This window comes from Sciurus vulgaris, assembly GCF_902686455.1.
Source record: "Sciurus vulgaris genome assembly, chromosome: X".
In the NCBI taxonomy this organism is placed as follows: Eukaryota; Metazoa; Chordata; class Mammalia; order Rodentia; family Sciuridae; genus Sciurus; species Sciurus vulgaris.
In genome coordinates this window covers 60,130,775-60,142,427 of record NC_136471.1, presented here as the reverse complement: position 1 = coordinate 60,142,427, position 11,653 = coordinate 60,130,775, and the positions used below count along the sequence as shown (strand labels likewise).

At 38.5% G+C, this 11,653-nt stretch overlaps 1 protein-coding gene across 1 annotated transcript; it reads left to right on the top strand.

Moving 5' to 3' along the window:
- Positions 1-9,941: 9,941 nt before the first annotated feature.
- On the top strand, positions 9,942-10,616 carry TGIF2LX (TGFB induced factor homeobox 2 like X-linked; the record flags this gene model as incomplete). The annotated part of the gene is made up of 1 exon (XM_079123621.1): positions 9,942-10,616. The coding sequence occupies one exon, from the start codon at positions 9,942-9,944 to the stop codon at positions 10,614-10,616; it is 675 nt and encodes a 224-aa protein (XP_078979747.1).
- Between the last annotated feature and the right edge of the window lie 1,037 nt (positions 10,617-11,653).

Here is an 11,653-nt window from a genome sequence, read left to right as displayed (position 1 = left end):
TCACAACTACCACCTGGGCTGGGCAGCCTTCTTCTGCAATGTTCCCAGGGGCCCGGACCTACCTCCTGGGCCTGGAAGCCTCACCCTTCACAGACGAATCTCCTTAGGCTGCCTCTCCTCAGAGAAGCTGCCTGCAGTCCTGGAGCCTTTGCTCCGCCCCTCAGTTTGTCTGTGCGGCTCTTCCACCAAGAAGCCGCCTAGGCCCTGGGACCCTGCTCTGCACTTTTCGCCTGGCTATGCGGCCCCTCCTCTGAGCAGCCACCTGGAGCCCCTTACAATCGCTCTGAGTCCCAGTGACCCGCCACATGCCTTTTCCTCCGGCAGCCACCTGGTGTTCCGTGTGGTCGCTCTAAGTCCAAGTGACCCAGCACGCACCTCCTTCTCCACCAGGCAGTCACCCAGAGATCTGGTGCGTTCGTCACGCGTCCTAGGAACTCACTGTGCACCTCCTTGTCCCGACTGCCACCCGTAGCCCTGGTGCAGTCACTTCGAGCCCAAGCACCCCGCCGCGCTCCTCCTCCTTCTCCAGACAACCCCCCTGTGTTTAGGAGCGGATGCTCTGGGTCCAAATCACTCACCACGCTGCTCCACCGGATAGCCGCCCGGAGCCCTGGCGCAGCTGCTCCAAGTCCAAGCGACGTGCTGAGCCCATATTTCTCCTTCTCCTCTGGGCAGCCCCCTGTGTTCAGGGGTGGTCGCTTTCAGTCCAAACAGCTCACCGAGCACCCTCTCCTTTGTGCAGCTTCCCAGAGCCCGGGTGGGTTGCACCGAGTCCAAGCGCTGTGGTGAGCAGCCACCTCTCCAATGCTCCCAGTTGTCCACGTTCAGTGCTCCAGCGGGGGGAGGGGTGTCTCGCCAGCAGCTCTACTTCACAAAGTTCCCTGCGTTCGGGGACTACTGCCCCATCCGGGACGCCTCCCCAATGGGAGACACTCACCCGGCTGCTTTGAGTTGGTCCCAAGTCTCTCTATATCTCCTCTTCTTGAGTCCTGAGTCCTGGAGCAACACCAAAGGCAGCCACCCTCTCGTCCGCCATCTTGAATCCTCCCCAAGGATTTCTTAAAACATTCATCTGCTCTTGTCTATTAAGATAATTTCTTGTGTCTGTTGAGTTTTATTATTCAGGGAATTAATCTTATAGGAATTATGGTTTGTACAACTCTGGTAAAACAACAACTGTTATTTTAGAGTATTAAACTACACTACAGATTCTAAATTTTTCTCTAAAAGTTAAACTTGGTTAATATAAAAACATCAATGTAATTGAAGTACTGTTACTGGCTTCTTCATATACTAGCTGTATTCATGTCCTCTAAGTATACAATTCTTTAAAATAAAATGTTTAGAAGAGCATTTTACCAAGCTTGTGTTCTCCAAACTAAAGTTTTCTATAAAAATGGTATCTTTCAAACCAATATAGAAATAATAAATTTAACTGGAGATTTATTTATATATTTAACATTTTTAAATTGGAAAAATATAACCTGTCATCAATAAGTTATGTGTAACATTTTGTATTATTCCTTACAGTGGGATGGAAATTTAAATGTATTTTGGAAGGTAATTAAAAAAAGTCTAATTCATTTAAAGATTAACAGTGTGAAACATGAAATATTTTGTCACTTTCCCAATAAAAGGGCTAAAAGTTCTCTTCGCTTATTTGATTCATGTTTAAAACGAAATGTTGTATTGTGTTAACTGACATTCATACAGACTCAGGAAACAGGTATGAGCTATTTAAGAAATATGCAAAGATCAGCTTCAAAAATAAAACACCTTAAGATTTGTCAGGAGCCCCACCTCACCTGAGTTAAGATTCTGCCTCTCACCTTACTCCATGTTAGGATCAATTTGAAGTAGGCTAGACTTAAGCTCATTTAAAGTCACATTCAAAGAATATTTGTTGTAAAGATTATTGTGATCTAAAAATAAACAAGGGCTATAACACATAACTAAGTAAAGGTTTAAGATTATAAAAATCATGTTTATTGATCATAGCTATAATACAAACTGAACATGTTTTTGCTATTCTTAATTACATTTTTTTTCATAAACTTTATAACTCTTGCCTGTTAGTATTTTACAGAGTTACTTCTTCTAATAGAACAACTCGAGTTAATTTGAGATAATAAACTATCACCTATAGAACAGGCTGACTTCCACTACTAATACAAACCTTAATTAAATGGAAGGGTAACTGTAAAATTATAGACATGAATGCTAAAATCCATTATTCCTACTTCAGGTAAAACTGGCCTGTTTAGTCTTCCTTGGAGACTAAATCAAGTAAGTAAAAGGGTCAAGGAGAAATGCAACCAATATTTGGCCCTTGCCCTCTAGGGTCAATCAGGTTCCAGGGAACAATGGTAACCCTCTCTGAGTCATCAAGAAGACCCTAGAGAATATGAGGAAGCCAACTAGTGCACATTCTGCAAAGAGGAGGGTTACTGGAAAGGAGAGAAATGTCCCTAATTTTTTCATGGGAAGCCACCCATGATCATCAAGTCTCTGAACCAATCCTGGCAGATGGCGGTATTGGTAGAGGAAGCTAGAGAAGGCCAGAGACTTTTCACATGTTCCCAAGAGTGACCCCTGAAGAATCTCAGCTGACCCTTAATAGTAGATAGGAAAAGGTCAATTTTGAACTTATGACCAAAGCACATTAATACATGGACATTTAAAGAATAATTTTTTTGATGTAACATAAGATACACACTTGTGTTAGTCCTACAAAAAGTAAGCAAAGCTGGAAGCTGTAAAGGAAGGTATATTATATTGGAAAGCCTAATATTTAACTATCACAAAGGACTCTGAATTTCCAAGCTTGTCCTGCATTTCAGAAACTGACTGAAATACTAATTGTTTTTGTATTAATTGTTTACAAAAACAGTAATGCTTTGCTGTCTTTGCTAATTTTTGTCCTGGCATCCTTGCCTTGTGTATGCCTTGTCCGGTCACCTGCCAAATGCCAGCATGGACCTCTGGACTGCCCTGATGCTGAACACTCCTAACTGTCTGTGCCCCACCTGAAAGAGAAGGAGGACCTTGGACCACATTTCCCCCCGCCCAACTTTGCCCTCTCTCAGTAGGATGCAGCTTGGAGATGTCCTCACCCTTTTTCCCATAGAAATGGAATGCAGAAATTGACAGTGGGGATACATAACATTGGTCCACTTCACCTATTGAATATAGCTCTAGCTGCTTATTCTAAATGAGACTTGTTTTTCTTTTCTTCTCCCTCTCCACCTCCCTAACCTGGGTACAGAGAGCAGGATTACCATTTACCTATCCTAGACCTAGTTGTCTGTATTTGAGCGCACACCCACCACAAGAACCAAGTAATCCACACTTGGGGGATGGCCCTGAAGATCTAAGGAATGGCTATCTCCCAAATTAACAAGTGCATCTCGATCTCTCTTTAAGACACACCTGGAATGCACCTGGAAGAGCTTCTTTAAAAAGCCCTCTGTACTTCCTTAAAGTCAGAATCCTGGCCTCTGGTGTTAGGACTAATGACACGTTAACTAACTCAGGCTGACTCCTTACTCCCTGGCGAGTGAGCAGGATCAAGGCCTCAAAGGCGGTTTCAAAAGTTAATGACGATAAATCGGACCATCGTCAGGGATTGGTTAACAACAGTTCCGCTAACGTGATCAGCTCGTGCTTGCCATATAGTCCTATGGGACTCTTGCCTGTGTGAACACCCCATGCCTTGCTGATCTTTAAGCTGATTGGTTCCCGCCTAGCCTCCACCCTACATAAAAGCTGTGTGACTTCCTCAATAAACGAGTTCCTGCTGTGACTGGTCTCCCTGACGAGTCTGATTGTCCTCCGTGGGAGGGCTGCATGTGGGCAGTCAGTGGGCCCTACCTACCTACCTACCGGTCTGGCCTTGTTGGGGAGTGTCCCCTTCCCTTGTCGCTGGTCGAGAAGAGCAAGGGGGCTTAAGACCCTGACACTCTGGGACAGTAGTCCCATGTTCTTCTCCTTTGCTAGAAAAGCAATAAACCTTCTTTCTCCTTTTGTTCATCATTATTGGATTGGCATCGGGGACTAGGATCATGCTTTTTGTAACTGTAATAACCAAATTATGGACTTTATTTGGATTTTACATTATTTGTAACATCTGACATATATATGATAAATCTATCCAAAGATTCAAAGCAGATAATAATGGTGGAATTGTTTGGACATTAGGGTGGGGTGAGTTTCTGGGAATCTGAATTTACCCCAATGACAGGAATAGAAGCTTGTACAAAATTAGCTCTTTTTCTGGATAACTCTTGATCAATGCTGTAAAATGAACAATTTTACTCCATATGCACATTTCCTTTTTTAATGCCCTGGGGAATTTGTGGGATGCCAAGTGTGATCAGCCCCCTTGCACCTTCAATGATAAGGATAAAATATTTAGAAGTGTTATTTAGCCTTACTGCACACAGACTTCTTCCAGCCACCAGTTAAAGTGTTATGAGATCTAGGTGTCTCATGGTTTTGGATTCCACTTTTTTTTTTTTTTTTTTTTTAATTGTTTTGTTTTGCAGGCTGGAAATCAAACCCGGGACCTTTTCTATGCTACATAAGCATTTTACCACAGAGCAACATCCATGGTCCTTGCAGTATTTTGTTCTTGATGTCTATTTGTGAAACAAATGCTGAATTATGTGAAATTTTTCTTGACTTCTGTTAAAATGGTTAAAAGTTTCTCAAAAATATTAATATAAAAATAAATGTAAGAAATATAAGGTAAGTATTGCCCTCATTATACAATATAATGTGTTTCCTTTTCTTTCTTTCTTTCTTTTTTTTAATATAGTGAGAATTGAACCCAGGGCTTTGTGCATGCTAGTGTAAGGGGACAGATAGATGAGGATGGTGGGAATATGAGAAGATAAATCTGTGGGATGGACCCACTGTGCTGACCCCCCACATGCTTGCTTTGCCAAAAAACAATCTTCCTGAAGCCCTGCCTGTCCTGAGTGGACAGGATATGTCACATTTCTCAGCAAACTGCATCAGGGGGTGAAGGTCAGACAATCAGTGTAGGTAATAGAGGATGGGGATCTAGAGAAGATGAAGACTGGTTATTAAAGAGAGGACAACAGGTTGTTAACTGCGATTGTGCTCCTGGGCACTCTGGGTTGCTAACAATTAACCTCCAGTCCCTGCTCCCAGGCATGTGGGTAATGATTAAAAGAATGGCTTTGGGGTCTATAAAAGAACATGATGCCTCCCCTCCTGCACGGGCTCTTGGCTCCAAGGCTCCACTTCTCTTTGGAGAAATCTGTCTCTATCACTTTCTTAAATAAAACTTGCTTTCTATGCTTGCCTCAGTGTTTCTCAGACGTTGAAGCTTCAACACCAGGGAACAAGGATCCATTCCTGATCTCTAAGACAGGTATCAGCAGGCAAGTGCTCTCTGCAGCTGAGCACTGAAATCTGAGCCTAAGGATTTAAATTATTGATATTTTTCTACACCCACAATTACACCCAAAGAAGGTCTGAGCACAATGCATACATTGTGTGTGTGTACATACTTTATCTTTTTCCAAAAAGTGGATAAAATTTTGTATTCTGTTTTTGAATTATTTTCTGACCTCCTCAACTCATTCCATTTGAATACATGTCTAGGTCATTGAACTTAATTAGTAGATTATTTTTAGTAGTATAAGAAGTAATTTTTTTTATTTAATCAAACCCATAATCTGCTTTCTTTTAATAATAGTAAATTATGTGAAGATGATTTTATATTTATAATCTTATCAAATATTTTCCACATGATCAACTCCATGAACATTCCTTGGGTGAACAGTACATGTTATTTTTCTTTGATTCATCCTTCAAGAACAGCTCTAAAAGGATATACTATTTTATAATGCCATCTAAAGTGCAATGATATACATATTTTAACAGACTCTCAACAAAATGTTTTTTCAGAATCAATTTAGTCTTTACTAATAAGCTATGAGAAAAGACTATCTGATTTTGTTTTGTATGCATGCCATTGATTATTTGTAAAAACTAAATTTTTAGGTTTGTCAGCCATTTGTATTCCTTGATGAACTGCACATAATTTTTGGTCACTTTTCTATCAGGGTAATCTACATCTGTATTAATTTGTAGAGGATAGGGCAATATTAAATTTATTAACACATTACATGTTATATATATTACTAATAATATATTTTAATCATTTGCCTTTTTTTTTTTTTAGTGTGGTTATAAAGGTTTTTGTTTGTTTCAAGGCTGCTTTTATACCAAGGTTTCTAACATTTATATGGCTACATTATATAGCCTTTAATGTTATAATGATTTTTTTCTGTAATTATTTTTGTGTGAATCATAAGGATAATAGTTATACACACACATATGTAATTTTGTGGGCTTTCATAGTAGTATTACATAGGACATAAAATCCCTAACACTCACTTTTATATTTACTTTAAAAACAAAAGTATTCCTTCTTTTTCAAATTTCTATTCACTTTACCTTACTTGTTCTTTCTTTTATAAACACAACACTCCCACCTTCATCCTTCCTAAGTATATTAAATGAATTTGCCAGTATTCCTCATGCTTTCTAACACTACCACATTTTCACTACAGTGAAATTAATGGTAGTTCTCTTTATAATCCTTCAATTTGCTGCAAATTGTAAATGATTCAAAGTAATGTTTCCAAGTTTGTGGTATGTTCTTGGCAATATTCTTTATTTTCAGGGGTGAAGAAGCATTCTTCATCTATGAAATTGAAAACATTATCATACACACAGTCCCATAAAGTCCTTGAGGTTGTTCTTATATTATGTTTCATTGATCAGTTTATACCTATATGTTTCTAATATTTATGATACCATTTTAATGGCTTGCTACTTAAAAATATATTATCTAGTAAGAGAAATGTTTTTACTTCAGTTTGCTCTTTCAAAAATGCCACAGCATATCACATGTTTATTGCTCCAACTATAGTTTAGAAATGTTTTTTAATGTTTCAACAAGATAGAAGATAAAAGTAAGTTCAGAGTGGAAGTATTTTATAGGTAAAAGATTTAAATATAATTGTAAAGAGCTGGGTGCAATGACATATGCCTGTAATCCTGGGTGATCAGGAGGCTGAGACAGGAGGATCACAAGTTCAAAGTCAGCCTAAGCAATTTAGGGAGGTCTTCAGCAACTTAGCAAGACCCTGACTCAAAATTTCAAAAATAGAAAAGGGCTGGGGATATGGCCTAGTGGTTGAGTGGCCCTGTGTTCAATTCCAGTACCAAAATAATAATAACATCAATAATGAAAATAAAAATGTAAAGAAAATAAAATTAATACAGTGAGATTTACTATTCCTATTCAAGAACAAAATGAATGTTGTCATCTATTAATGTCTCATTTTATGGTTTGTTTGTTCGTTTGTTTGTACCAAGGATTGAACCCAGGGGTACTCAAACATTGAGCCACATCCCCAGCTCTTTTTATTTTTGATTTGAGACTGGGTCTCAATAAATTGCTTACAGTCTCATTAAGTTGCTGAGGCTGGCCTTGAACTTTCAATTCACCTGCCTCAGCCTCTCAAGCCTCTCTGGATTATAGGTGTGTGCCACCACGCCCAGCTTTCATTTTATCTTCTTTAATAGGGGTCTATATTTGTCTTTGTACAGGCCTAGAAAGTAATAACTAATTTTAGACCTAAGCCTTCTTATTTTTATTCTTATGATTATGTAGTACATAAATTTTGCAATGTGTTTTCTAAATAAGTCTGATGGTATATGTTATTGTTTCTTTTGTTTGTTAACTGGCCGCCTTACTTAAATGTTATTTCTAGTAGTTCTAGTAGTTTCTGAACTGATTTTTAAATATTTCCTAAGTGGCTAATCATGTCATCAGCGAATAATATTGTCTCCTTTTTACATGTAATGCATTTTTTATTAATTCCATTAGTTCAAACTTCTAAGTATTGTTATAGTAGTGATAGTAAACGTCTTTGCCTTGCTCAAGAAACTAAAAGAAAATTTTCTTTATTATTAAGTGGGAAGCTATGTATGAGAGAGTTTAAGTCTATCCAATCTGTTATGTGAAGAAAACATCTTTCTATGCTTGATTTCACATGACGTTTATCAAGAAATTCATTTTGAATTATTAAATCAGTTACTCAACCTCCATCAAGATAATAGTTTTTCTTTTACCCATTAATGTGAAGAATTAAGTGTATATATTAGATTATATTTGCTTTTTTCGATTGAAATCTACTTGTTCACATATATTAAGAATGAAATTATATTTGTTTTCTTGGATTGAAATCCACTTGTTCCCATATTTTATTTTTCTTGAATCAAGAATATTTTTTAATTTCTTTTTTTAGTTGTAGATGGACACAATACCTTTATTTTATTTACCTGTTTATTTTTATGAGATCAAACCCAGTGCCTCACACATGCTAGGCATGCCCTCTACCACTGAGCTACAATCCTGGCCCCAGTCAAGATTTTATTGAGTAATAATTTATGATTTTATAAGTGAATCTGTCACATATTTTTGGCCCTACTTCATGATATTTTAACATGAGGTCATGCAAGATTTATTTAAAAATTGGAAACCAATTCCTTTATATTAATGCTATGACAAATTTTAAGTTCAAAGGGGTTCATTTGCACCTTAGATTAAGCAAAGTCAGTAATAAACTATAAGATCCATAGTCTTATTGGGAAATAATTATTGATATTATCTTGTATTTCATCCTTATTTGTTGGTTTCTTTTATGTATCATATAGATGTGTGTGTGTGTGTGTGTGTGTGTATAAATACACACACACGCATACACATTACACATACCACCAGTCCTTCCAATAGGGAAGTTTATTGCTGGATCCTTCATGTTTCTTCCATTTGCTTCAAAATGTAAAATATCTGGTAAAAATATCCATATAAAGTTAAAGAAAAACAAAAAGCAGTATGCCCTCCTTGACAACTTTTATTTTCCAATTTGACAAAGCTCAGTTACCACACCATTAATTTTGGCTTATTTCAAGTCACAATTTACATATTAGTTTCATCTGACATAAGGGGTGAGATCCATTTACATGAAATATCAAGAAAATATTTGTCTTGGTATAGTGGTGGAGGTAGGTAATTCCAGCAACTGGGTAGGCTGAGGTAGGAAGATTGCAAGTTGGAAGTCAACTTGGGCAACTTCAATTCTTTCTCAAAAACTTGGTAGCCATGAGCAGTGGCTCCCACCTGTAAACCCAGCAGCTAGGGAGGCTGAGAGAGGTTTACAAGTTCAAACCCAGCCTGAGCAATTTAGCAACCCTGTCTCAAAATAAAAAAATAAGAAGAGATGTGGGTGTGACTCAGTGGTTAAATCCTCAGTACTACGGGGGTCAGTCTGTAATGTCTGTAATCAGACTGCATCACCTTTTTAACAAACTTTCTGTTGGTTACTTAATTTCGGTTGGTTATCGGGACCCAAAAGCCACAATGGTTGTAATGACAAAGTCACAGATTTCAAGGTCGTGGAGAAGAAAAATCAATCCAGTAGGGTGCAAAAGTGTAGTTAAAAATGATTCTTAAGATTAGCTTTGAACATGGAAAATGTAAAATCCAAAACGGAAGAAAACAACGGATTGGGCGACAGAGAGAAATAAAATTCTAGAGCGCTATAAAGTCACAGGCTAAAAACATGCGCATTGGAAACTACGGAAAAAAACAGTGGCGAAAGGGCGAGCCAGGAAATGGAAGGGAGGGGCAGCGCACGTAATGCGTTTAGGGGATGTGACGTCACAGAGCCTGTAGATTGTGCGGTTAGCAATTCTGTTCATCTCCCTGGGAAGCAACAGGTGAGATTTCCCTTTAGAAAACTGTCCATGCCTTCTTTTCTGATTCTGCCGGACGTACATTAATCCTACCTTAGCCTTCCCAGATTTTCGAGATTGTGAACGCAGTCTTCAAGAACATGGAGGCCGCTGAGGATAGCCCAGCGGAAACCCAAGACCAGGTCCTAGACACCTCAATCAATTCAAAAACAGACAAGGTTCTAACCTCACCAGAGAGCAAGAGGCAACGGAAAGGGTACCTGCCATCCGAGTCCGTGAGGATTCTCCGTGACTGGCTCTATGAGCACCGGTTTAAGGCCTATCCCTCAGAGGCAGAGAAACGAATGCTGTCAGAGCAAACTAATTTATCTTTTCTTCAGATTTCAAACTGGTTCATAAATGCCCGCAGACGCGTTCTCCCGGAAATGCTTCAACAGGACGTAAACGACCCTAACCACCATAAAGACAAGGCTGCGGATGAAGCCCAACAGCAGTGCACCGATCCGACTGTGCAGGTCAAGTCAGGGACCAAAGCTCTAGAAAAGTTACAATGCTTGCCTGGGTCCCTGCTGCCAGTAGGCCAGGAATCAGAAGAGAGGCTAACAGATTCAGAGTCTGCCCCAAGCCAGAAGCTAATGCTAAATGAGCAGCCAAAGAAAAAGATCAAGATTTCCACCAGTGAGTCCTTGTCTTCTCCAGAATCTGTGTGGCCAGAGGAGGACGAGGATTTCAGCAGCTTCCACTTGCTGGTAGATGCTGCTGTGCAAAAGGCAGCTGAACTGGAGCTGCAGAAGAAGCAGGAGCTGGATCCATGATCGCCGCCTGCCAAAAAAATGAACAACAAAAAACCCCCAGGTAGTCTCTTGTCTACTGTGATAGGTTCATTTATGCTCCTCCCAACTAACTCATATGTTTTTCTTTTATAGTGACATCTTCTAGAACGTTTACAAAAGCCGTTGTTAGCTATTGTAACTGAATTTTGCCAGATATTTCAGTATTTTCAAATGGAAGACACTAGCCATCATGATTCACATTTCAGCAAAGTTCTCTCTTCATTTCCCTGCTGGATTTGTACTCTTCAGACAATCAGACTAATACATCTGAGATTAGACACCATGCTGAAACTTCAGAGAAGGATATTTTGTTTTTCTAGCCACGTTTTACCATCCCAGAGCTACGGTCAAATACTAAGTCAACTCTCTTTATCCCTTTCTCTGTAACATTTCCTATTTATTAGCATAAATGATAGAAAAGAAAGTCTCTATAAAAGATGGCTATTTCACCACTGGCCTCATTTTAATGTTGGATTTTTTGTGAAACTTTCAACTCTTACGTTTCTCTCTGTACAGTTTATTTTAAGGAATAGTTCATATCTGCAAGGGGGTAAATATGACAGCAAAGTAGATGGAATTTACAAACATTTTACAAATAATAGTGAATTCTTTGTGGGGGTACCAGCGAAAGATCTGCAGAAAAGGCAACTCCAAATGCTAGTGGTTGCTGTTTAGTAAGTTTGTTTTAGGGAATACTTTTTGTTAGTTTTATTTATATACATCACTACAAAATGGTAACAACAAAAAATTCACTTGAAAAATCAGGGGAAGGTAATTTAAAAAGAAAGAAAAATATGTTGGCAAAAAATGTATATTAGGGTATTCTACTTTTTTTTAAATATTTACCTTTTTAATGCATTTTACTCTTAAAATGTTCGAATTGGTAGGGTTTGGTATAAATATAAAAAGTTTCAGTCCTTTCCATACAGAAAATAATACTGTTGTTTAGGCAGCTTTTTTTTAATGTGTCAAGTACAGGCAGATTTTCAATAAGAACAGAATGTTATTCCTACAGAAGG